Here is a 27388-nt window from a genome sequence, read left to right as displayed (position 1 = left end):
CTCCATATGGCTGTACTGTATCTAGCAGAGTGCACTGTATGTGCTACCAGAATAATAAATAATAGTACTTTGTTTTAATTTATTTCTTGTGTTTTTTTCAAAAATTGAACAGACTAATGTATTAGTTTTACACCATTAGGTTTAAAGAATTAAAAGCAGAACAACAAAGAGAATCACCATGACTATTAAGTCCACCTTCCTACACATTCCAGGATTCCAGGTATTAATACGACTGTACTATGACTTATCAATTTAGGAGGACACAGAGGAAGGAAGCTTATGACAAGAGAGCAGAACAAAAAGGGAATGCTTCTGTGACATAGGGACTGTCTCTCATTACAAAGGACCAGTCACGTTCAAAGAAAGCTGACTTGTGGGGGATGGGGGGCGGGGAGAGAGAGAGAGAGAGAGACAGACAGACAGACAGGCTCCACGATTCGGCAGTGAAGCCAGAAGACTGATTTCTTGTTTGAATAACTAAAAATATTTTCTAACAAACATAAAAACATGCTTGATATGAGATTTTTATTGGTAAGTGTCGGTAAACATTGATTTCACAGTACACACACAAACTGATGAAAAAATATTTCTATTGATAATAATCGAAATTTACCAGGGTGACCAGATAGCAAGAGTGAAAAAGAGGGACACTTTTTTTTTCAGGAGCAGATATAAGACAAAGCCCCTAATATTGGGACATCTTGTCACCCTAAAAATTACAGATAGGCAGTGTAAGAAAGATGCTGCTTGAGAACTGACTATAGTCAAAATACAATGATTAAACTTTGAATTAGGCTCGTTACAAATGAACTATCGAATGAATGGTAAAAACATATAGGATTTGTTGATTTCAGGATATTTACTTTGTACATTTTAACATATGATGTGAAAAATTGTATTTTTAATGGCTTATAAGGCTTAAAAATTTTGAATCTCAATATTTGTCATTAAAAGTTATTTGATCCCCTCATAATCTTCTACAACTGTGAAAATGTAAATTGATAAAAATTGAAAAAAAAATGCTTAAAAATAAACTCCCCAATCCTCTTTCCCATAAAACAGGGAAAACTAACCAAGACAATGATTCAGCCAAATACTTGAGCACATCTAAATTAGCATGTGACTAGTCCCACTGTGTGATTTTCAGTGGGACTACTCCATTACTTAAAGTTACTATGTCTAAGGCCCAAATCCTGCAAGTTGCTCTTCCTCAAGGATCTCTATCCCTGTGCAGAGCCCCATTTATTTGGGGACATAGTCCCCAAGTCTGTAACTGCATCCACACCAGCAAAACCTTAGGTTTGTTTAGTATTTTTATTTTACTTTTTTTTAAAAAAACAAACCAGTTACTGCCATTAGCTCTTAAATCCTCAACAGTCCCAATTTAAAACCAGAACTGCTCGAAACATTGTTTTGTTGGAATTTGCCAAAGTAGTGAAATCACAATTCTTTGAAGAAGGTTAAATTTTGGCGAAGCTCCACTAGCAAAGCTCGCCTATCTGGCAGGCTGCTGACTAGTCTGGGCTTCCAGGTTCTGCAGCCCTGGAGCAGCACACCAGGAGGACCATCACAGACCCAGGGCTCCATCCCCTCTGGTGGAGGATTTTCAAGTTTTGACTTACATTCCTAATCGTAACAAAACCAATTTGTAAAATAACAAAATCCTCCATGAAACAGAATTGCCTCTTCCTGCCCTGCTCTACTTAAAGAGCTTCCAGTTAGAAAGGGGTAAATACAGAGGATCAGGATCTACATCTCATTTTCTTTCCCCTGCTTCCTGTTTTGGAGCCCTCTCATTCAAATAAATAATCACGTATAAAAAGGCCAGGATTTGTCAGAGCCATTTAGTGGGAACACAAAAATTAACAGACTGGAAGACACACAATAAGGGCTTATAACTGAGCATGGGAAACCGCAAAGAAACACTAGAAACTATCAATACACTAGCCAAAGGAATAAATGTAGATTATCAAATCACTTTGTAGTGCAGCCATGCAATTAAAACAGTAATTTGATAATGTTCTCTGTCTTTTACTATTAGGTTCTGATGTGCTGCCACAACAAAGATTAGAATGCAAGTATTCTAAGTATATCACATTCAATTCTGTAATATTATGCAAAGCTGGCATATTCCAAAACCTGTGTGTTTTAGCTTGCATAATACAAGGAAAATACAAACAAGTTATATTGACAAGGATTGTGAGAGTGCTGGAGAGAGGTAAGGGGTTCACCCTTTTACAGAGCCCCATCTGGTCTTCAAGGAAATGGCACCAGCACTGGCCTTGAGTCCATTCCCCCAGCCACAGGTGGATATATTTACTGAGCAGGAGGCTAAATGGGTCAGCTTGACTCAGGATAAACACTTAAACAAGTATTCTGATACCTGAGGTTTATTAGTAGCCTTGCAACACGCAATAGGTCAAATGATTTGCAAAAAAATACATTTAAAAAAAAACCTCAAACAATTTTTATCTGCTGCTTGAAAATTCTTAGTGACAATGACTAGAAACGCTTTTTTTTTTTAATTGTTCCTCAAAAGTACCATCTGATGAACATGCCAAAATAGAGACAACCACCAACTAATAAGGAAGGTGCAACTATTCTACTAGGACAGAAATGTTCAATGGCTGGCAGAGAAATAAGATAATACAAAAAAGCAGACCTTGCAGAAACAAAGAAATAGCTGAGAGAATAAGGATGATCACTTGTATCATTTGTTATGTTTAACAAAGTGTAAGGTTCACAGATCATTTGATATGACATATAATAAGTGGTGCACGTACATAACATAAAATTAACTGCATTACATAGAGATGATCAGGGTGGATTTGATTTGAATTAAATTGATTTAAATCATGATTTAAATCACTACTCAGGAAGATCAATTTAATCATGGATTTCTACATAAAAGTGCATTCTTGTTGGTTGTTATAACCTTAATACATATTCTTCACAACTCAGAGACAGATGCAAGTTTCATTTTTAGAAGGTACACACTATACATTTTAAAGTGATTTATTTTGAAAACTTTTCAGATTAGTTTTACAGCTATATCAGAAAATGAATGATCGTTTGGTTATTTCATTTACCAAAGGTAATTGAAGCAGATATTTATGAAGTCACTGGGAGGTGAACTATCTCCAGATCAACAGGTTAATTATTAATATTTGGAGGATTTTCTTGCCATGCTGTATTAGGAGAACATCACCAGAAAGACATTTAAATTGTTTTATTTAACTAAAACGACAACATTATGTATTCTGTATTTTTTTCTTCAACAGCAAACATATAATATTTTAATGAATCAAGCATACGAATTTTGAATTTAGTTAAACATTCAAATTTTTTAAAATCAGGTTTGTTTTTGTTCAAATTGTTTTTAACTAAAATAGTTAAATGAAATATTTTTTTTTTAAAAAGATATTAAATCAACTATGTCAGCCAGGTCAACATGAGAAATTTAAAATATTGGCTTCTGCAGCTAAGTCAGTCGTCTTCACCTTCATTTTCCTGTTTATTCATAATCTGGAAAAGAAAAACAAGCTTTCCTGCTTTTTCAGGTCCCAAACGATTTCTCAGTTTGGAATGAATTAGTCCAAAGGAAGAAAATATTCTTCCTACAACGGCAGAAGAAGCTACTGCTGTTAAAAGTGAAATCATCACTTCAACAGTCTCTGAATCCAAGTGCTTAAGTGACTTCCACCAGTTCACTGCTGTGACTTTCTTTAAAACCTCATCAGCAAACATATATTTCTTGAATGGTTCTCATTCCCAAACTGGGTCTCTTTTATGGCCAGCTGCCATTATAGGTTTTCCCTTCTAGTGAGAGAAGGTATGGTAGATCTCAAATCAATGAAGGCTACACTCAGAAAGACCTCAAGACTTCTGGAATATGCTGCTCAAACAGTTTCACTTCTGTTTCTACTGCCTGTCCCCCTCCCTTCTCACATTTATCCCCAGACTTCTTCTCCTTGTCCGGATCTATTCTGCCCCCAAACAATCTTCTATTCATTAAACTTTTTGAAACTTTGCACTTTTAGAGAGGTAAGAGATTGACTCTGTGTACACAAGTTTGCAGAGGGACAATAGGATTGAGGTCTGTTATTTCTCACATCTATATATTATTTATTTAAAAACATTTTTGCTGTTAACAACCATATTATCTCTGTAGACACAAATCCACAGTTGGAGAACTGCAAAACTAAGCATCTCTGGTGGTATCTTCTAGACTGAGCACTGAGTCCCATTGGGTAGATAGAAAGATTAACCTAAATAATCTATACAGAAGCCCCTGGTACCCCATAAGATTGGATCCCTAATCCATGAACTATTGGAACTCATTTACAAAACTTTTCTTAAACATTACTTGAATTTATTGTCACACACTATAGAATTAGAATTTAAAATCCCTATTCCATGATGAGATATCTTTGAGCTATGATGTATCTTAATTAAAACCCTCTTTAGATAAAATGCTTTTTGAGGAAAAAATCCTATCCAAAAAATCCAATTTAAATTTTAAAAATCCAATTTTTTTTTTAAATAATTGATTTTTATCCACCCTGGAGATGATGCTCCAGTCTATGACAAATACAAGTATTAATAGTTATTACTGCAAAAATGTCATGTTTAGGACCAAAAAAAAAAAGTGTAGAACAGTAGGAAAGAGCCTATTTGAAGCTGCTAGTCTTAGATGAGGAGGAAAAAGGTTTACACTGATATATCATATGTAATGAAGTTTAACGTTTCCCATTAAGGGAAAATAATTAGAGTGAACTACAGTACATGGATGATGAAAAAACTTGGAAGTCACAAGAACTGAAGATTTAATTAATGGGGAAGCAGGGTTTACAGAGATTTGTACTTACTATGCTTTAAAACGTATTTGCTACAAGAGCAGTGAAATTGAATAAATGAAGTAGTACGTAAATACATAAGTGGCTAATATACATATATATGGTGTGGAGACACCTGCAGGCCTTATGTTTGGATCCAAAGTATGCAGGAGATGGAAGTGCTAAGAAATCAGTATGCCCTGAAGAAGAGAAAACCGGCTTTCTCTCAAAGCAATCCAGAGTACTAATTAGCCTTCCTCCACCAGAGTCATCTAAAATTATAACAGGTCAATAAATATGATCTCATGGGAGTGTTCTGCTAAGGTAAAACAAAACGTGTTAAATCTAGAATAGCTTGTTAGGATGAAGAAAGACACAAACAACCGGTGAAAATGTTTTTTGTCCCTGTCCTTTGAAGGTTATTTTGAGAACGTTCTACATCAATCATATTACACAATGTTGTATTCCTCACTGTTCTGCATGTGGAGAGAAACCAAATAAGGAAGTCTCCAATCCTAAAATTAATTAGTTAATTAATTCACCTTGATTTGTTAACAGTGAGAGTTTACAATTATATTTTGCTTTTGCTTTAAAGAGAAAAAACAGAAGGTTTATCTGTGTGGAATTTTATTAATAAAAAAAAAAAGGTTTAGATCAGAGGTGGGCAAACTACGGCCCGCGGGCCACATCCGGTCTGTAGGACAGTCCTGCCTGGCCCTTGAGCTCCCAGCCGGGGAGGCTTCCCCCAGCCCCTCCTCTGCTGTCCCCACTCCCTGCAGCCTCAGCTCGTTTCTCCGCCAGTGCTCTGGGCAGCGTGGCTGGCTCCAGCCGGGCTGCACAGCTGCGAGCTCCTGCCGCTCTGAGTGGCATGGTAAGGGGGCAGGGAGCTGGGGGGTTGGATACAGGGCAGGGTGTCCGCGGGAGCAGTCAGGGGACAGGGAGCGGTTGGATGGGGCGGAGGTTTGGGGGGGCAGTCAGGGGATGGGGAACTGGGGGGACTGGATAGGCGTGGGAGTCCCGGGGTGCCTGTCAGGGGGTGGGGGTGTGGACAGAGGTCGGGGCAGTTGGGGGCACGGGGGTTTGGAGGGGTTAGGGCACAAGGAGCAGGGGGGGGTTGGATGGGTTGGGAGGTTCTGAGGGGGGCAATTAGGGGGTGGAAAGTGGGAGGGGGCGGAGGCCAGGCTGTTTGGGGAGGCACAGCCTTCCCTACCCAGCCCTCCATACAGTTTCACACTCCGATGTGGCCCTCGAGCCAAAAGGTTTGCCCACCCCCAGTTTAGATGAACATACATGCAATTCAAAATATGACTTTGGAGATCAATATGATGGGCTACATCCTGTTATTTCATGGGAAGAACTCAGTTGAACTTCGGATGGCTGCAGTGGTTAGGGGCCAAAAACATAGCTGAGGCTTGGCATACAGCAAAGATTCATAGATTCCAAAGCCAGAAGAAACTACAGTGATCATCTAGTCTGACCTCCTGTATAACACAGACCATAGAACTTCCCCAAAATAATTCCCGGAGCAGATCTTTTTGAAAAATATCCAATCTTAATTTTAAAATTGCCAGTGATGGAGAATCCAACACAACCCTTGACAAGCTGTTCCAAGGGTTAATTACTCACACTATTAAAAATGTACATCTTATTTCCAGTCTGAATGTGTCTAGCTTCAACTTCCATCCATCGGATTGTGTTATACCTTTCTTTGCTAGATGGCAGAATCCATTATTAAGTATCTATTCCCCTTGCAGATACGGACAGACTATCATCAGTCACTCCTTAACCTTCTCTTTGTTAAACTAACTGGATTGAGCTCCTTTAGTCTGTCACTATAAGGCATGTTTTCTAATCCTTTAATCCAGGGGTTCTCAAACTGGGGGTTGTGACCCCTCAGGGGGTTGCAAGGTTATTACATGGGGGGTCATGAGCTGTCAGCCTCCACCCCCAAACCCCACTTTGCCTCCAGCATTTATAATAGTGTTAAATATTTTTAAGTGTTTTTAATTTATTGGGGGGGGGGGCGGGTCACACTTATAGGTTTGCTGTGTGAATGGGGTCACCACTACAAAAGTTTGAGAACCACTGATTTAATCATACTTGTAGCTTTTCTCTGAGCCCTCTCCAATTTATCAACAGCCTTCTTGAATTGCGTGCACCAGAACTGGACACAGAATTCCAGCTGCAGTCACACCAGCCAAATGCACAGGTAAAATAACCTCTCTACTCCTACTTGAGAGTCCCTTGTTTATGCACCCCAGCAGAGGAGTTGTGCACACCCTCCCAGATTTCTGCCAGGGTTTGCTGGCTGGGCTCCCTCCCTGTGCAACAAACAGCTCCAGGAGCTGGTGAGCTGGCTGCGGGGAGAGGCAGCAGCAAACAACTGGGAGCTGTAGGGAGAGGCCACTGATGTAAGAAGAGGGAGTATGCTGAGGTGGATGGTAATGACTCAAGTTGTTGGGGTGGAGGCGAACCTTTAAATTGTGCTCCCCGCCACACATATCAGTAGGTATCAGTTGTGCCTGCATCCCAGGATCTCATTATCTCTTTTGGCCACAGTGTCACACTGGGAGCTCCTGTTCTGCTGATTATTCACCATGACTCTCAAATCTTTTTCAAAGTTGCTGCTTCCCAGGAGAGTGTCCCACAACCTGTAAGTATGGCCAGCACTGTGTGTCCTGTCCACATCCCTTTTCCTCCAGCAACTTCTGTTTCACTGGAAGCAAGGATGGTCAGTGGTGTAAGAACCTTTAAGTTGTCTCTACCCCACTGGAGGATCACTTTTGTACCAGGAGGATACTCCCTGGGCCAGACTGGCTGAATTCAGGGATAGATTATTAACTTAGTGTGGTGGAAAACAGCCGCGACATGCCAGTGGACCTGGCCCAAGATGTTTCACTAGGTTTTGTCAGAGTAAACAGAGTGGAAGCCAAGATGTGCAAGGGCAAGTATAAAAGTAAAACACCCATGAGGTGTACTGGAATTGAAGTCACTGACATCAAAGTCAATGACAATTGTACACAGTCTAGACATAAAAAAAGGAACCCAAAGCCCTTTGTACATGATTCCCACCTTGCCTAAGCGACAACACTAAACATCAGGAGGAGCAGGACATTTAGTAATCATCAGAGACAACTGAGTAAAAAACAAATGCTATAATATTCAGTGATTTTTCTCTCACGTCTAAGACTGAAATTTCATGTCCGAACACCTAAAAACATTTTCTAACAAACATAAAAACATGTTTTTATTTGTTGAAATAATACACACAATCAGTGAAACTGAACAACAACAATACATATTTTACTGAAATTAACTTTGAGGAGCTTTCTAGAAAGGAACCCTGTATATCCATACACGTAATTTATTTTAGTGTCTCATGGTACATACATTACAATACTGAGTAGAGCAGAGGTGGGCAAACTATGGCCTGCGGGCCACATCCAGCCCACAGGACCCTCCTGCCCGGCCCCTCAGCTCCTGGCCCGGGAGGCTAGCCCCTGGCTCCTCCCCCGCTGTTCCCCCTTCCCCACAGCCTCAGCGCACCATGCTGCCAGTGTAGTGTATTAAATTGCTCCACGTAGGAATGTGCTACTGGTAGCAGTTACGGAGAGCATTTACTACACTACACCGGCGCAACGCTCTGGGCGGTGCAGCTGTAGCGCTGCCAGCCACTGGTGCTATGTGCTGTGTGGTAAGGGGGCAGGGAGCAGGGGGGTTAGATAGAGGGCAGGGGAGTTCAGGGTGGTGGTCGGGGGTGGGGGTGTGGATGGGGTCGGGGCAGTCAGAGGGCGGGGAACAGGGGGGAGGGGTTGAATGGGGACAGGGGTCCCGGGCGCGGGGGGGGGAGGGGGTAGTTAGGAAGGAGGGGGGGTTGGATGGGGAGGTGGGGGGCAGTCAGGGGACAGGGAGCGGGGGGCGATAGATGGGGCAGGAGTCCCGGGAGGGAGGTGGGGGGCGGTAGATGGGGCAGGAGTCCCGGGAGGGAGGTGGGGGGCATCAGGGGACGAGAAGCGGGGGGGGGCGCGGATAGGAGGCAGGGGCAAAGCCTCCCCTAACCGGCCCTCCATACAATTTCCAAAACCCGATGTGGCCCTCAGGCCAAAACGTTTGCCTGCCCCTGAACTAGAGCTAGCTCGAAAATGGTTTACCGATTAAAGTTTTCATTTTGGGGGTTTTGGTTTTCCAATGAAACAATGGAAAGCAGACACTTGATGTGAACATTTTAGTTTAGTTGAAACCCAATTTTCCATTGGAGAAAATTTTCACAGAATATCTTCTATCAGATCAAAGAGAAAGACACCTCACAAGTGATTACAATATTGCAGTATGTCAATAAAATTACTGAACACCTAAATTGATCACTTTATATAATTATAAAGCTCTGGCTATACAGCTGTGCCTAATAATGTTAAAAAGTTTCTCAGGAATCTATTGCCTATGGAATTCAAGGATGAAGAGAAGCTGGGAGACTGAGAACTGAATGTTCTTGTGAGCGATCGTGCTCAGTTTCCTGCGTACTGCAAATCTCTAACAAACTTGGCTGACACCAGAAATTGGGCCTTCTGATACCTCTGGCATAAGAACATAACATAAGAACGGCCATACTGAGTCAGACCAATGGCCTGTCTAGCCCATTATCCTGTCTTCCAACAGTGACAAAAGAGATTAAATGTTAGATCAAAGCTTATGAAAGGAAGACTCTGACCATAAAGACAGTGGGATGGGGGGGGTGAAGTGCAAACCTAAGAACAGATTTTCAAAGGCACAGTTTCACATACACCCTACTCCCAATACACACATGCACAAAAGTACGCCTCTGAAAATCTAGCCTCCTGGAACAAAGATGTACTCATCTTTCCATGTTTCAGAGTAGCAGCCGTGTTAGTCTGTATTCACAAAAAGAAAAGGAGTACTTGTGGCACCTTAGAGACTAACAAATTTATTTGAGCATAAGCTTTCGTGAACTACAGCTCATGTCATCGGATGCATTCCATGGTGACCTTTGGATGTGACCTGCCAAGTTTTTTTTTTCCCCATCAGTTGATCCTGTGCCCTTTTTTTGCTTCTTTATTATGTACAAAGACCTGAAAGATTTTTAAAAACATTTTCTGCTTTTGTTTTTTGTTTTTTCATTTGTTTTTTAAACTTTAGCAATATCAGCAATATCAGCTCTGGCCTTCCCTGATTTTGCTGGAGGACTTCCTGGATATCTCAGAGCCTGATCACTGTACACTCTCAGAGCTAAGTGGAATGGACAGTGGTGCTGAATCTTTAACAAAGATGTTGCTTTCCCAAAATGTTCATCATTAAGATTATTATTTTAAAATTAATTAAAATTAAATAAACACAAAGAGGAAGATTCTCAGCTGCTTAGACTTGAAATATCTTGACTTTTCTAAATGAAATAGCTGGAAAAGGACCTTCATTTGCTGAACAGGAGAAAATTTCCTGTTCACATCCTGTTGATGTTTAATTTATGCCTGGGAAAGCTATGAGCTGGTTCTCAGACTGAGGAGCTACAATTACCATGATTTATGACTGGGCCTGACAAACAGGAAACAGATTATTCTAAAAGTGGTTTCTTAAACTTTGCTCCCAATATGGAGCTGCTACCTAGCAATGGGGATGGCATGTAGGGTGGCCACTGCAGCTTGACAGGTTTCAGAGTAACAGCCGTGTTAATCTGTATTCGCAAAAAGAAAAGGAGTACTTGTGGCACCTTCGAGACTAACCAATTTATTTGAGCATAAGCTTTCGTGAGCTACAGCTCACTTCATCGGATGCACACTGTGGTGTCAGATACCTGTCTCGAGGTCAAGGGAAAAGGGGCTGCGATGAAAGCTAAAATATCATAGGCATGAGTCATAATGACAAAGGAAAAGGGATGGTTCAAAAAGAGGAGGAAAGGTAATGGGAGTAGTAGGTAAATCGTATACAAACAGAATAGGAGGAATAAAAACAAGCAAATAAGTTAGGCACAGGTTAAAAAACAAAAGTAACATTCGGTAGGGGCTATCAAGCACAACACACACAACAGGCAAGTGTTAAAAGGAAACTAAGCAAAGATGCATGCACAAAAGGGGAAATTAAGGTGTGGTGAGGAAATTGCATGGGGCAACGCTCCCTGCTCTGTACAACGTCTGGTTAGATTCAACTCTTCAGCGAAGGAGATCTCTCTCCTTACATCATGTCTAAAGCATATGGTGCTACAAAAATAACAAAGATTCATTTACATTTCCGATGTGCTTAATCAACTCTTTGTATGTAATAGCAATAACTTGCTCAGCAAATGTGATTCACTCTTGAGTCCTCATTGATTTGAAGCTGTTGCAGAACAGCATCTGTCCCTACACACATAGGTACAAGGCTTACAACAAAACGTGTACAGTAAAGCTGTCTAACTCACAAGAGGAATCTAATGGGAAAATCATCTGACACTTGCTTGGTTTGGAGCCAGCAAAATCTGCAAGAGCTGCCAGCCCTTACAGATGATTTTCAAGAAATAAAAGTCATGGACATACAGGAAAATACAGAGATGGAAAACACTGTGTAAAGAAAAACCAAAACTAAACTAAAAAACCCCAAGGAATAACCCAGCACTATTTCGTAATAAATGCATTATGTCACAGGATAAAACGTAAAGAACTGAGTAGAAGCTTCATGGTTCAATAAGCATATTTGACCAAGTATGAATTTGAGAAATAAATCAAACTGTTACAACATTTTTACAGAGTTTAACATTAATTTATCCTATCCAATCAAATTCAGTTTCTCTCTGATATATGAAGTGTGGGCTCCAGCCATTCTACAGATCAGTGAAAGGTGAAAAAGACAGAACTGATATACAAAATACTTGTAGGATATCTTTTACTTCAAAGTACTTTATAGATTTTACGAGACACACACCTCTATATTTAATCCTGGGGGAATTCTGCGCCACTGCGCAATGCAGAATTTTTGTAGAAATTAACATTGTGCACGCAGAATTTCCTTTCCCCCACAGAAATGGGCTGCAGTGCTGCCAGCTACCACTGGACTTGGCAGAGCCCAGCTTGCACATAAAAGACATTGCTGGGGAGAGGGAGAGAGAGCTAGAGGGTTCCTGGCAGCTGCAGTTCCCAGCATGCCCTGAGGGAATGTAGGAAACTCTGTGTAAGCCTGGGTCCAAGCATCAGGCTCTTTCTCCCTCTGGATCCCTGGGCTCTGTGGGGGAGATGTGGAACGCAGTGCAAGTATCTGGGCTGGGGGGGCTCCCGCGGTTTGGCTCTGGAGACGAGAGGTTTAGGTGTATTGGTGGGGGGGGGGCCTGCAGGTGGGCTTGGAGGTTGTGGGTGTCTGGTCCCTCAACTGGGCTCTGGGGGAGGAAGGGGCAGAGAAACAGAAACTGGGTTGTCATAGGAGTTTCTTTAACTCTCTTCCCCTGAGGGAATTATTGTGTGTCTGTATTGTTACAGACATAGTTGCTGACAGGTATTTTGAAACAAATTACCAAAATAATTGAAACTGGCATGATTATGTAGTGTTATTTTGACAAATAAAAATTGCAGAATTTTAAAATATTGTGCACAGAATTTTTTTTTGTGCAAAATGCCCCTAGGAGTATATATTTTACCCAGAAGACTTCTGCCTAATTCACTATGCAAGTTGGATGATGCACAGTGAATAAAGGGGCTGTTCAGTAATATATTTTTATCTTTACTGTTCAGTATGTGGTTCCCTGCCTCATTCACTGAGCACCATTCATCCCTCACTAAGAATGAAGCAAGGGTCCCTGAGTTGTAATGACAGCAGCTAAAACTCCAAAGTCAATCTGGTGTACAGTATGTTTCGCTACGGATAAGGGCAGCATATTGATAAAAGTGAGAAACCTCAATCAAGGTCACATAACTGCTGCTCTCAAGATCTGCTGTTTGTTGCTCTGTGAAGAACAATGCAGAGATTGGAATACTCAAAAGCAAACAGAGAGGATGGCATAAAATACAAGGAAACAAATATGGCTCAGCACGTCAATTCACATCTTAGAGTTTAGCTTTCATAATTCCAGTTGGGCACCGAACACCCGCAAAGAAAACGTCATTGATGTAAACACAGTAAGTCCCACTAAAATGATTTATGTTTTGTTCTAGGTTTTAAAGAAGTGCCCATGTGTTCTGTGCCAGAATATTACTGCACTTAAGAAATGAAATCTCGTATACAGTATGTAAACAAAATCTCAAATAACTGGGCCAGTCAGGACTGCTGCGGAAAGACTTTGCAGAAGACAGAATATAGGTCTGAAACATATCTTTCCATATAATTCTTCCTAGCCGGGACTTTTTGAGCACATAATAATGAAGTTGAAGAATACAGCTGAACACAAGCACCCAGTGCGATATTTTGACAAAAAGGACTAATGCAATCCTTGGATGTATAAACTGAGAAGTGATGTTATCTTTGCATATACAGCATTTGCAAGACCAACACAAGAATACCAAGTACAGTTCTGACATCCACATTTTAAAAAGGATGTTGAAAAAATTGAGAGCATGCAGAAAACAGCCACAACAATTATTCAAGGGCTGGAGAAAATGCCTTACAGTGAGAGACTTAAGCTAAAGAGGTCAATTCACTTAGTTTACCAAAAAGAAAACTGAAAGGTGAATTGATTACAGTGTATAAGTACCTTCACAAGGGAAAGGTGCTGGGTACTACAGGGCTCTCTAATCTAGGAGAGAAAGGGATAACAAGAACTAATGGCTGGAATCTGAAGACAAGACAAGACAAATTAAAACTGAAAATAATGCACATGTTTTTGACAGTGAGGATGATTAACCGCCGGAACAAATTACCAAGGTATATGGTGAATCTCCATCTCCTGATGTCTTCAAATCAAGACTGAATCCCTTACTAGAAGGTATGCTTTAGTCAAACACAAGTTAATGGACTCAACACAGGGGTAACAATGAAATTTAATGGTCTTGATATACAGGAGGTCTGACTTGTTGATCTAATCATCCCTTCTGGCCTTACAATCCACAAAAACTTCAAATTTACTTACTCTTCTTGCTAATGTCATAACAACCAAGGAAGTAATCCTCAGAGACAGGTGATAAATAGTGCACTACCTCAAAGTTTCCATCACTCTGGTTTCTCCTGTCTGAACTCAGATGGTACAAACCTGGTTTCTTTGATTAAAGCAAACAGACCAAAATATTCGGAATACTGGTAAACAAAAGGAGCAGTTTGGTACACAGGACTCACAGGAAAAATTTCAGCTAACAACACTTCCTCATGAAGATCTTATGAGACTCCAACAATATGTCCTGGAATCAAATGTAGGTAACACAGGAATCATTCAGTTATGGAGACGCTCTACCACCATCTCTAACCACCACCGGTGTGTAGGCGTCTACAGATGCTGGATCCAATAGCAATAACTGGGCAGCAGGACCTATAGAGATGTTAATGGTAACAGTGCAGAGTCCCTTGATCTGCAAATGCTTCCTATTCTGACCTATTCTTAGAATCATGGGGTTTCTTACACCTTCTGGAGTGCCATCCCTCCTCACAGGTCTAAGGGGATTCTCCAGGCATGTTTCCAATTTTTCCTTCTGTGTATGAGAAGACAATAGCTTGTCTGTTCCTCGGACAGTGCCAAAGGGCCTTTGGGACAGGGGCTACAGCCATAAGGTTTTGATTGCTTATCCCAAGGATACTTAGAAGATTTTGATTTAAGACTGCATTGGAACTGACACTGAATCCTAGAAAAACTTAAGAGTCAGATTGCCAAACCTGAGGATCAGAAGAAACTGGTACCAATGGAAGCTAAACCTGACACTGTCCAAATCTGATGATCCCTTGCCAAAGAAACCACTTTAAATAACAGTCTCTTTACACATCAACAACAGTATCCTGCACATACAGACATGCTGTCCAAGATGATGCTCTGCCTAAGACACAAAAGACACAGAGGATGATAGCTTGCTACAGACATTTTTGTATTGCATGATACACAATTAAAACCAGGCTATTTGTCAGTCTCAGACATGCCTGAAATATCAAAGGGAACAATGAACAATACAATGGGACTTAACTAGCAGAGTCAATGTGAAACTAACCCAAGTGGCCAAAATCAGATAAAGTCCTGCAGACCCAAAACAGCATAGAGTTGGAGTCAGCATAGGATGTCTCTCTCAAATGCCTACAACAACTCAATCCCAATAGGAGAACAGTGCACACTAAAAACTTTTCTAAATTAACTACAAACTATTTACTACGTGGGGGAGGAAATATTTTAAAAGCAGGAAAACAGAATTCTTAAGAGACAACGCAGGGAAACTCCAGGCATACGTAAATGGCTTCAAATACTTGTGGCTGATTGGAAAAGAAGGAATTGAGATGGATGGAATCATGCTCCCTTTTTATAACCACATATTGAGTATTTACATTTGCAAGGAGGCATTCATATTCTCTAAAAGGGAACTGTTTTTCAACATGATTTCCGTCTTGCAATACTGATGGAATAGTGCAAATCCCAACAGGAGAAATCTACAGAGGTAATTTTCAAAAAACTTCAGACAAATACTCTCATGTCTCCAAATTTTAAAAAATTTGTACCACTACAATATTCAGGGCTACCTACTTTAGCAGTGCTATTCTGGAATTCAAAAAGATGCACATTAATTTTCACTCTCTCACTAACTACTGGTAGACGGTGTTTTCATGTGCCTTATATTACCTACCCTCCCCACAAAAAATTCATTGTAGGAATGTAGGATTTGCCATGCCAGATCAGACCATAAGTCCAGAATCCTGCTCCTGGATGCTACTGTATTACAAATTAATAATCACCACATTGGAAACCTATGCAGTATTTCACATCTCTGAAAAAAAGAGAAGCAAAATGGCAATCTAGTTTTTTTGTTTATTGACTAAGCAACAGAAAATATGTTTAAACCGAAGGAGATGACACTGAACGATAGATTGTTAAATCACCATACAGTGTCCAAGGACTGTAGGACCTAAAGTACAACATGTGAAATCAACCCCTTGTTCCACAACCCCTAATAAAACCTAGTTACAGTAGATATGAATTAAAGACACAGTTCCAACCTCAGCTCTATTTATCATTTATTTTTTTAGTTTAAATTAGACCTTACGAGAGCAAAGTTTTTTGCTGTTTAATTTCTCTCTCCCCATACCGTTTCTTTGACTGTTATACAGTTGTACTTAAAAACTAGCTGAAGTGTGTACACAAAGAGCAAACCTTTTTCAATTATTTGACTTTCACTCTCAGCTTCCATTCATTTCAAAATAAGGCCAAAAGTGAAACAGCTCTAAAGGAATCCTTTCCTTGTGTGTAAATATGTAATATCTACTCTCTTTCAAAAGATTTCATAACAACCCACTGTCCTGGCTGATGATTCTCTTCCCAATAAAAGGGGTTTACTTCTCTATGGCCCAAAGTGAGCTATTTTTTATTTACTGCTTGCCATATTTACCCAATACGGCCTTGGTCCTGTAAACATATATGCATGCAAGTAACTTCACGTACACAAATAGTCCCACTGTACTTAATGGGACTATTCACATTTGCAAAATTATCATACATATAAGTGTTAGCAAGTTCAGGATAAAGGCCATAGGGCCTCCTTACAACAGCTATTTCTAACTACAGCTGGTCAGAACTTTTTCAGGAAAGTGAAATTTCATAGAAATATGCATATTTTGTCAGAGCTGAAAACTGTCATAGAGACATATTAGTTTGGATGACATTTTTGTCAAGAACTGTTTTTTCTGATTCCGCATTCTCTGGTCACTTTTGACATTACAGACAGGTAATTATAGAATCACAGAACTGGAAGGGACCTCGAGAGGTCATCTAGTCCAGTCCCCTGCACTCATGTCAGGACTAAGTATTATCTAGACCATCCCTGACAGATGTTTGTCTAACCCGCTCTTAAAAATCTCCAAAGGTGGAGATTCCACAACCTCCCTAAGCAATTTATTCCAGTGTTTAACCATTCTGATAGTTAGGAACTTTTTCCTAATGTCCAACCTAAACCTCCCTTGCTGCAATTTAAGCCCATTGCTTCTTGTCCTATCCTCAGAGGTTAAGAACAACAATTTTTCTCCCTCCTCCTTGTAACAACCTTTTATGTACTTGAAAACTGTCATCGTGTCCCCTCTCAGTCTTCTCTTCTCCAAACTAACCCTCCGCACAGTTTTTTCAATCTTCCCTCATAGGTCATATTTTCAAGACCTTTAATCATTTTTCTTGCTCTTCTCTGGACTTCTCCAATTTGTCCACATCTTTCCTGAAATGTGGCACCCAGAACTGGACACAATACTCCAGTTGAGGCCTACTCAGTGCGGGGTAGAGCGGAAGAATTACTTCTCGTGTCTTGCTTACAACACTCCTGCTGATACACCCCAGAATGTTGTTCACTTTTTTTGCAACAGTGATACAGTGAGACACAAATTGAAAAGCTCAGTTTGTCAATCCAAAACCCACCATTTCGACATAATTCCACTTCATAAAAACATCTGAAAGGTTTTGTTTTCATTCCCAGTGGAACAAAAATACATTTCAAAACATTAACGTTACTGCAAAAGAGAATTATTGCCCTCCAGACAGCTGCACTTCTAACCGAAGTTTCCTGTAAACTGTGTGGCTGTGCAGCAACCTATTTAGCGCTGCGCAGGTGCTCAGTAGACCGGCCGGGGAAAGGGGCGCCCCTCTCCCAGCCCCCAACCTGCCTCGTCCAGGGCGCCCCTCCACTGGCCTCGACTCTGCTGTGGCCCAGCCTGGCCCCAGGCCTGGCAGGAGTGCTCCTCCCACGGCATGAACCCAGACCTGCCGGGGTGAGGCAAGGGGCGCCTATCCTGCAGCCCCAGCCCAAGCCCCAGAGCTGCTGCTGCAGGGAGAGAGGTGCCTCTCCCCCGAGTCCAGGTGCTGCTGCAGGGAGAGAGAGCTGGGGGGGGGGGGGGGGAGTCCTCTCTCCCCACCGTAGCCCCGGAGCACCCTCCTGTACCCCAAACCCCTGATCCTCGGCCACACCCCAGAGCCTGCACCCCAGCCAGAGCCCTCCCACCCCTGCACCCAACCCTCTGCCCTAGCCCTGATCCCCTCATACCCAGCCCTACCCCAGAGCCCGCACCCCCAGCTGGAGCCCTCACACCACTGCACCCCAACCTTCTGCCCCAGCCCTGATCCTCTCATCCCCAGCCCCACCCCAGAGCCCATACCCCCAGCTAGAGCCCTCACACCCCTGCACCCCAACCCTCTGCCCCAGCCCTGAGCCCCCTCACACATCACCTCCATATTGGTGCACCTAACAAAATTAATTCCACACATGGGTGGGAAAAATTAGAGGGAACACTGCTTCTAACTCTTGGTCACAAAGTGCATCGGGGTGCTTTGCAGGGCTGGTATAAACTGTTCGGTTGATAAACCCTTCCTTAATAGTTAAAGTTTTGAAAGGCTAATGTGGAGGTAACTACTATTAATCAGCAAATAATGACCTCACAGAGCAGAGAATGGTCAGAAATAAACAAACAAAAACATTGTTCTATACATGCACAGGTTATAGCATAAAACATTTTAGTCAGGGCCTGTGCACACTATATTAAAAACTAATGTTGCATGAAGCTGAAACAATATCACTTCGTTACTAGGAAAACCATCATACATATTCTTACCGCAAGCCTTACAAGCAGTAGCACAAATCTCTTCTGCAATATATTCGCCAGCTGGAAACTGAAGATAATCTCCTTCGGTCTTCTCCGGGGAATGATAAAGGTAAACCTGAAGCACTGGCTCTGTCTGCTTGGGAGCATTTGCATTCCCATGGATGTCACCATTTTGGTGTAGAGTAGAAGTTGCTGTTCCTTCCATCTCTGTCATTGTAAGGCAGGCCATCTTTTCATTGTGTTTAGAGCATTTGTCTAAAAAAGAAAAAGCAGAAGGTTATTTGCTGGCTTTAAAAAGCCAGGAAAACTGAAAGAGCTACACAAGATCTGGTATCTCCCATATTTACATGGCAATAATTCGTAAACTTGTTACAATTTCCTACATAAATATACAGATTTAAAAAAAAACAAAACTGGGATGCTTTTCACTGGTAACATCAGCATTTTGAAGCACAGAAGCCTTGAATTATAGTACTGAGTTAGGACTGAATAATTTCTCAAGCAGTTTAGCAAAACGTGAGTTCCTCTACAATTTACAATGCAGTTCTACTCTGAAAAGTTTCAGAGCAGCAGCCGTGTTAGTCTGTATCTGCAAAAAGAACAGGAGGACTTGCGGCACCTTAGAGACTAACAAATTTATTAGAGCCTAAGCTTTCGTGAAAAGTGACTCTGCATGGGAAAAACAAAAAGGCTTTGTAAAGTTCCATGATTATTGCCTCTCAATGAATTCTAAAACAAATATGTTCATTTTAAAAGTAAAAATCAGGCTTCTTAATTGTCAGCCCTACAAACTCAGAGCTTCTACAGGCCAAATTAGTCCCTCTGTTACACCTGTGCAACCCTGTTATCCCCCTCAGTGACAGGTCAGAGGTTGAGCTGATGATGTGTAAGAAGGAATATCAACTGAGTCACATTCTGGCCAATTCAGAAATGAATCCCTGTTCAGTTGTGTTTTAGCCCAATCTAGAACAGTTACATTTCTTCTGTAAGAGAAAGCTTAGAATACAATTTTAAGTAGAAAGACTTCAGTTTTCAGCAAATGCGCCTATTCTCCTAGCATTTCCTGAAGTGCCAATTTATTCTGACAGGAAATAAAGGTAAAAACAACGTCTAGAAGCACTGTACGAACTAGACTCAAATATTATGCCAATATTTTAAGAAGGGGCTCCGTCAAACATTCTGCTCCCAGATCAATCACATGTACCAGTGTGCATGTCCTCACAGAGAAGACCAACGAAGAAATTGTATTCCCATTTATACAAAAATGCTCTCTCATAACCATAACTAAGGAAGGAGAGAAAATGACTTGGCACACAACCCAACAGATTATATGATATGCACTTTAACTCTAGAAGGACCTAGACAAATTGGAGGATTGGGCCAAAAGAAATCTGATGAGGTTCAATAAGGATAAGTGCAGGGTCCTGCACTTAGGACGGAAGAACCCAATGCACAGCTACAGACTAGGGACCGAATGGCTAGGCAGCAGTTCTGCCGAAAAGGACCTAGGGGTGACAGTGGACGAGAAGCTGGATATGAGTCAGCAGTGTGCCCTTGTTGCCAAGAAGGCCAACGGCATTTTGGGATGTATAAGTAGGGGCATAGCGAGCAGATCGAGGGACGTGATCATTCCCCTCTATTCGACATTGGTGAGGCCTCATCTGGAGTACTGTGTCCAGTTTTGGGCCCCACACTTCAAGAAGGATGTGGATAAATTGGAGAGAGTCCAGCGAAGGGCAACAAAAATGATTAGGGGTCTGGAACACATGAGTTATGAAGAGAGGCTGAGGGAGCTGGGATTGTTTAGCCTGCAGAAGAGAAGAATGAGGGGGGATTTGATAGCTGCTTTCAACTACCTGAAAGGGGGTTCCAAAGAGGATAGCTCTAGACTGTTCTCAATGGTAGCAGATGACAGAACGAGGAGTAATGGTCTCAAGTTGCAGTGGGGGAGGTTTAGATTGGATATTAGGAAAAACTTTTTCACTAAGAGGGTGGTGAAACACTGGAATGCGTTACCTAGGGAGGTGGTAGAATCTCCTTCCTTAGAGGTTTTTAAGGTCAGGCTTGACAAAGCCCTGGCTGGGATGATTTAACTGGGATTTGGTCCTGCTTCGAGCAGGGGGTTGGACTAGATGACCTTCTGGGGTCCCTTCCAACCCTTATATTCTATGATTCTAATGCTAAAACTGAAACTGAAAAAATAAACTGAGAACAATGACAGTATAGCACACTGTCCAACTAATATAATTTGAAGGTGGGTGGGGTGGGATATAGAGGAGGCAATGAAAACGTCTACTCCCTTCAAAAAAAAAAGAAGTCTGTTCTTCTGTAGTATTTTTTAATCATTTTCAGGACTAAGTCATCTCTGGCAGGAATGGCTTAGCTGGATCCAGAGGGGGTGAACTCCATCAGAAGCAGTGAAATCGCACAAAACCTCTCAATTTGGTGATGGACTTTTTAAAATGCACCCAAGAGCACATGACTGACTAGGCTAAGACTGTCTTTGTTCTTATATGAAACGATCATGAATTTTTCAGTATAATCAAAACTTATAAGATAGATAGATACTGGTAAAACCCTCTAAAGTTTGCTTATATAAAACCACTTGGTCTCATTCAGCACTTGCTTTTTGTTATAAAGAATATTTACAACCAAACGTTGAATCATAAAAATGTACTGTACAAGTAGTAGATTTCTAACAATATTTTGTTGTGTAATTAACAAGAAGCTATTGTTTTACTAGAAGTCAAGTCTGGACACATACATTAGATTGTCATAAACAGCAATCTATTTATTTTCTTAGACTTGATGAACTATATTATTGTTTCATAAAAGAATCTTCTGGAATGCTACTCTTTGATTGTGTAGTCAGACCAAAATTCCTTCTCTCTATTGCTTGAGATTTTTCAATATACATCAAATTGCTATTTAAAATGTTGATTTCCACCCATTTACAATGTGATCCAATTTAATATACCTACCAAAGTACTGCAAAGCATTTTTTTTAATGCAGTAGGTTAATTAACATGGGCAAAAGACCATTTTGATGACAATTCTGAAATAAGATCTACAACACTAAGAAATCAGAGATCGCTTTTATTATATTAAAATAAAACTAGTACACAGAATCAGTGTTTTACAGCAACTGTAGGCTGTTTCTCTAGGTGCAAGTGTAACCCACTGTGGGTTATGCATCCTCCCTCTGTGTCTGATCAATAGAGCATACCGGACTGTTAAAGCTCTGACCTACAGAGCCTGGCTCTTTAGCTCAAACTGTAGATGCTTGTGCTTTTTTCAGCTCTGGAGTTTCCTGGTTCTGTTCCTGGTATGTCAGTCAAGGCAATGGCTGTCACACAAGGAGTGGCACTAATATAGAAGTGTTCAAGTAGAAACAGCCATATTCATTTTAGGCACACAAGAAAGCCATTTTTCCTAAAAGAAAAACTACCTGAAGTGTATCCGCCTATAGCACCATGCCAAAAGCCTTTCAATGGCATAAAGATTGCAGTTTTTGTTAACAACATATAGGTCTGTCATTGCTTTCTGTGGCAAGCCAGTTGCTCCTACAAAACTTTACCCAAGTAGTTTTAATCTGCTGATGAAGTCTGGAGCCCTCCCTTCACTGCAACAATAATTCCTCTAAATAGTTATTACTTTAGTAGAGAAACTCAGGCTTCTGCCCAAAATAAACACTGACTTCCTCTTCTCTGAGTTGTCAGGTCCTTCCATGTTAATCACTTTACAAGAAATAGCATTGTTTCCATTTAACCTCCTCTTCCTCTTATGCAAAAAGATGAAAACTTGGCAGTTGTAACAAAAGCAGGTGAAAACAATTCCAGAGGTACGATTTTTACATTGTGGGTGTCTCTTAAATTATGCTATTTTCTAGTTTCAACTCTTCTATTAACCTGAAATCAGAGGTGAAAGTAAGCCGATCCGGTCTGGTCCGTCGTACCGGTAAGAGTTGGTACACAGGCGACCCGTTCCAGCAGTGCCAGAGCCCCGGGCCCTTTAAATCGCCAGAGTCCTGGGGTAGCGGCGGCGGCGATTTAAAAGGGCCCGGGGCTCCCAGCTGCTGCTACCGCTACCCAGGGCTCCGGCTGCTGGCGCGGTAGGGCGGCCAGGAGCCCCAGGGTAGTGGTAGTGGCAGCCGGGAGCCCTGGGCCCTTTAAATTGCTGTCAAAGCCCTGGGGTAGCGGCAGTGGCCAGGAGCCCCGAGCCCTTTAAATCGCAGCCGGAGCGCCCGGCAGCGTGGACTGGGCAGCACTGAAGGGCTGGCTGGCAGGCGGAGTCTAGCCCCAGCCCTGCCCCTTCTGCCTGAGGCCCCGCCCCTTCCGGTTGAGGACCCCCGCCGCCCTGCGTACCGATAAGTTCCTAAAGTTACTTTCGCCCCTGCCTGAAATGCTTATGAAGCAACCAGGTGAAAGCAAATACTACAGTCTCTCTGAATCAGTTTATTCACCACAAAGTCTGTTCAGGCCCCAATCCTGCAAAAACATGAAAGCACACACCAGCAGTCCTACTGAAGTCATAAAGCATACACAAGTGTTTGGAGGATCAGGGCCTGAAAGTGCCATTCATATTAATTAAATTGTTTTCATCTGTAGTCTGTCTGCTCGTTTTACAGCTGATTCACCAACTCTGTTACCTTCATTCCTTGCTCTATTTTAAAAGCTGTTCATCTGCATAACCCCGAGCAAATGAGATTATTAGCCTAGCACCAAATTAAAAATGTGACATGGCAAGAAATTTTCATTGCTCCATTTTTTACTTGGCCAAAAGCCCAAGTTACATTTTAAGCATCCCAATATTAATAGCAATTTGGGAGGGAGGGGAGACATTAGCTTCCCTTCTAGTAAAACAGATTTGCTTTGACTACAGTCTTTAAATATGTGCACAATACAGAAATTCTTAAAAATTACATGGTAGGAATTAGTGTATCTTTTGTAAATTATATTATATGGTGCTATCATATTACAGCTAGAATCGACTTTTCCACTGTGGTACCTTCCATCATCGTGCAAATACTTAAAGCCCTGCATGGATACAAAATGTATATCCACAGATGTGGATATAAAGCGAATATCTGCAGAGCTCTACCAGGAAGCAGAAGCGACAGCAGCGTGTCGGGCCGCTGCTTGCAGGAGCCAGCACCCAGCCGGGGCAGCTCCTCTGGCGTGACTGTTATGCACCCTGCCCCCAATCCCTGCCACTTGGGTGGCCACCCAGCTCATCGGCAGCTGTCCCTCATCACGTTAATGTGTGCAAGCAGCTCGCATGCTCCCGGGCAGGAGTCCCTTTCACACAGCAGTGTGCGTCTCCTGCCCAGTAGCTCCATGGATATCCGCTTTATATCTGCAGATATAAATTTTGTATCCACACGGGGCTCTACATATAGCCAGCTGTCAAACTGAAGCATGCTGATCAGGCATATGTGCAGCTGAATGTAACATCTGCCATGTAACCAAAAAACTTAGCAAAATTCAGAAACAGAACGGACATTTGTAGGGATAACAAGAATACCCAGAGTTACAATGATTGAGGCTAACCAATTTTGGAAGAGACAGTTAAGCTCATAAATCAGGGTTTTAACCAATCTCTAACTACTTGGGAGCAGGAGGTTTCTCACACTTCCTCAGAAGCATCTAGTGCTGGCCACTATCAGAGATAGGTTACTGGACTAGACGGACTCTGGGTCTGATCCAATATGGCAATACCAATGATCCTAACCAGAATGATATCTGACTGCAAGCATTTGATGGATCAGAGTTGTCATTCTTCATGATGATCAAATAATATTACTATCTATGTGCACCCACCATATGATCAGCGTGCACACACAATTCCTCTTCTACCCTTCATCAGAGCTGATTTTAGTTGCCACATGGATGTTAGATTGGAATGATTCACCTGCTTGTCCATACTCATGCAAGGAAGAAACTGGTTATTTAAAAGACAAATGTCATTTCTATTCACTTTCAGCAAAGCCAATAGTAGGCTTAATGCCTGTATATTTAAAGGAGTGAGAAAGGAAAAGTAATTTACAGTCAGGGGAAACCCTGGATTCTGATGAACTTCCAGTTATACAAACAATTCTCATATGAACTTACTACTCCCTGACTGGCCACGTTAAATCATACTTTTCAACAAAAAACATTACCATTACAATAACCTCCAAATGAAGCCGCTATTACTATTCTGAGTAATCACAACAGAGATTTCTCTAAATGTGCATTTTACAAGCCAAGGTGCTCTGCTGAACTCAGATCTAAAAATCCTTGCTAAAACGCTTGTGCTGAATCTTCAGTGCACTTCACCAGGGCAGCACAAAGAGGATTTAAAGGGAGCTTAAACAGTCCTCAGACATCTCTAACTTGTGCCATGGACTAAACTTGCTCTATAATGCCCCCTGGATAGAACGGACAGAAAGCTGTCTCTGCCCGCTCCATTCAAGCTCTGCCCTGGTGCATATGAAGATCTGCCCTCGTGCCTACAGAACAGCACAAGTAGTTTCTAGTCTGATTTAAGGTTAAAATCAGAATTGTGTCTGGTAATTCAAATATAAACAATCCTTACCCATTCTTCAAAACATATTGTATGTTTCACAGGGATTTGAGATTAAAAAATTTGTTTTAGAGATGACATGACAAGGGAAAACAGTGTCTTTTCTTGCTTCTTTGCAATGTATTATAAGTATAAAGCCTTTCTCAAACTGTGGGAATTTAGGTCTTTTCTTCCCTGCTTTACAGGAAAGTCTCCATAGACTACAGGAGATTTAGTAGGATTATAACACAAGATAAACCATGTACGTAAAACCCGATTAACTTAGGAGGGCAGAAATTTTTAGTCAAATGTTTAAAACTATGTTTTTATTTTGTTTTTGTCAACATCTATTCAGCTTGAATGCCCAACAAATAACTAAAAGAAGAGATCAGGGTTCAGGATTCAGTATCACACTATTTCAACTAAAGGTGAAGAACACTACCAACCCACATCACTGAGGCCCCTCCAGTGAGACCTCAAGCAAAACAAGGATTACAAGGTTTGACATTCCTGACAGCTGTAAAGTAAAATACGAGCAGGAAAACAAAAATAAAAACATCTTTCAGACCTGCTTTATAATTCATAAAAATACAAACTAAAGAAAAAAAAGAAAAACCTCCCATTTTTTCCCCTTCGGAGGTCATCTTTAACTGATGCAGAAAAAGCATTTGACCCTCTGGATCATTTGCCTTTGGTATATCTTCGACAACCTAATGGTGAACATGCATACTTTGGTGTCTCAACATTCCAACATTCTCTCACTACAAAAGTTTCATGGACTTACAGTACCTTTTAGCACGTGAAAAAGCTGTATACAAAACATGAGGAACACCAGGGGATTCCTTTTACTGAGTTAATCACAAGACACTCACTTGCTGCTGGTATATCATGTACTCATTGTGTTGCTCATGTTTTTCTGTATTTGTCAGAAAATAAAGATCTGTATTTTACATTAAATGTTTGCCACATTATCACAAATACTTATTCTAATTTTATTTTTTAAAAAAGAAAAAGATGGTTGGACAGAATTACTGAAAGGAGGAAAAACAGAAGAAAAAGCATTTTAAAACAACAAACTTATCAATGCACTTTACAAGTAGTATGTTCCGACAACCAAAATATTCATTCCACACCAAAACCTCCTTTTGCTACATTCGGAAGGTTAACATCACAGGCCCTGTAGTGTATAAGATTAGAATAGGACATTTCAGTCAAGTCTATACTGGCCCTTTTTGCATAATATTTTTGCAGCCTTCTGTAGCATCCCTTTTGGGATAGTCTTACTCCTGCGGGAGCCACGGAGTGTAGCCAGTGCATAACTAAACATTTAAGTCTTGTGTAGCAATACAAATTGTTCATCAAAAGTGAAACATTTCCTCTTGCAACCTATTGCTCCTCTCCTTCCTCCAGGCAGGATGAGTAAGACAGAACAAACAAAAGGGAGAACACAGAGGGAAGTCGGAGTTGGAGGGAACAGAGAGGCAGAGCTCAGAAAGAGAGAAATTTCTGCAGCCTTTTGCTTTGGATGGCCCTCCAGCCAGATCTCTCTCCTCTAGTGGGGGAGTGAGGAGGGGGGAAAAGGTAAAGGTTGGGAAGGGTTCCATAGACACAGCAGGTACTTTGTGCCATCTGTTTCGTTGTTCCAGCCCAGAGAAGATTTGCCTGGACTCCTGAGGGGAAGGAATTTGTTGCTTAGACAAGCTTTAACTCCTGTCCTCACAGATGAAGTTTGCTACTTAGTGAGCGTTAAACGTTCCTGCCTCAAATGTCTGTTTCAGAGACCTCCACATAACCTCTACCTATACAACAACTGCTTTTGAAAGTATCCCTAGGGAACTGCCCTGTAACCATTGTCCAGTAAATCATTTATGTTCTCTCCCAAAGCCCAGTGATGTCAATGGGAGTCGAAGTTTCCATCAACTTCAAATGAGTGTTGGATCAGGCCTTGTAGTACAGGGGTGGGCAAACTTTTTGGCCCAAGGGCCACATCTGGGAATAGAAATCGTATGGCAGGCTATGAATGCTCACAAAATTGGGGTTGGGGTGCGTGCTCTGGCTGGGGAGGCGGGCCCCGGGGTGGGGCCAGAAATGAGGAGTTCAGGCTGTGGGAGGGAGCTCCAGACTGAGGTGGGGAAGTGGAGGTGGGTACAGGTTCCACCTAGGGGGTGCAGGCTCTGGGGTAGGGCTGGGGATGAAGGGTTTGGGGTGCAGGAGGGTGCTCCGGGCTGAGATCGAGGATAAGGGCTGGGGCATGGGGGGAGGCTCTGGGGTGCAGGCTCTGGGCGGCGCTTACCTCAAACGGCTCCTGGAAGCAGAGGCATGTCCCGTTTCCAGCT

The 27388-nt window shown here is 41.7% G+C and overlaps 1 protein-coding gene and 1 long non-coding RNA gene across 9 annotated transcripts in view; one reads left to right on the top strand and one right to left on the bottom strand.

Annotated features, from left to right (window-relative positions):
* The window catches only part of LOC142072208 (uncharacterized), a 630664-nt gene that overhangs the window by 238777 nt on the left and 364499 nt on the right, over positions 1-27388 (top strand). The window lies entirely within an intron of this gene.
* The window catches only part of JAK2 (Janus kinase 2), a 190596-nt gene that overhangs the window by 107492 nt on the left and 55716 nt on the right, over positions 1-27388 (bottom strand). For all 8 annotated transcript variants that reach the window (XR_012668609.1, XM_048850409.2, XM_048850403.2 and 5 more), the window contains exon 2: positions 18519-18764. Coding sequence is in view for 7 of the 8 variants with exons in the window: in XM_048850409.2 (XP_048706366.1) it covers positions 18519-18738 (220 nt within the window). In the remaining variant the exon portion in view is untranslated. The remainder of the gene's footprint in view (positions 1-18518; positions 18765-27388) is intronic.

This window comes from Caretta caretta, chromosome 5, assembly GCF_965140235.1.
Source record: "Caretta caretta isolate rCarCar2 chromosome 5, rCarCar1.hap1, whole genome shotgun sequence".
NCBI lineage: Eukaryota > Metazoa > Chordata > Testudines > Cheloniidae > Caretta > Caretta caretta.
Note: the sequence above shows the minus strand (reverse complement) of the source record. Positions and strands in the feature narration are given on the sequence as shown.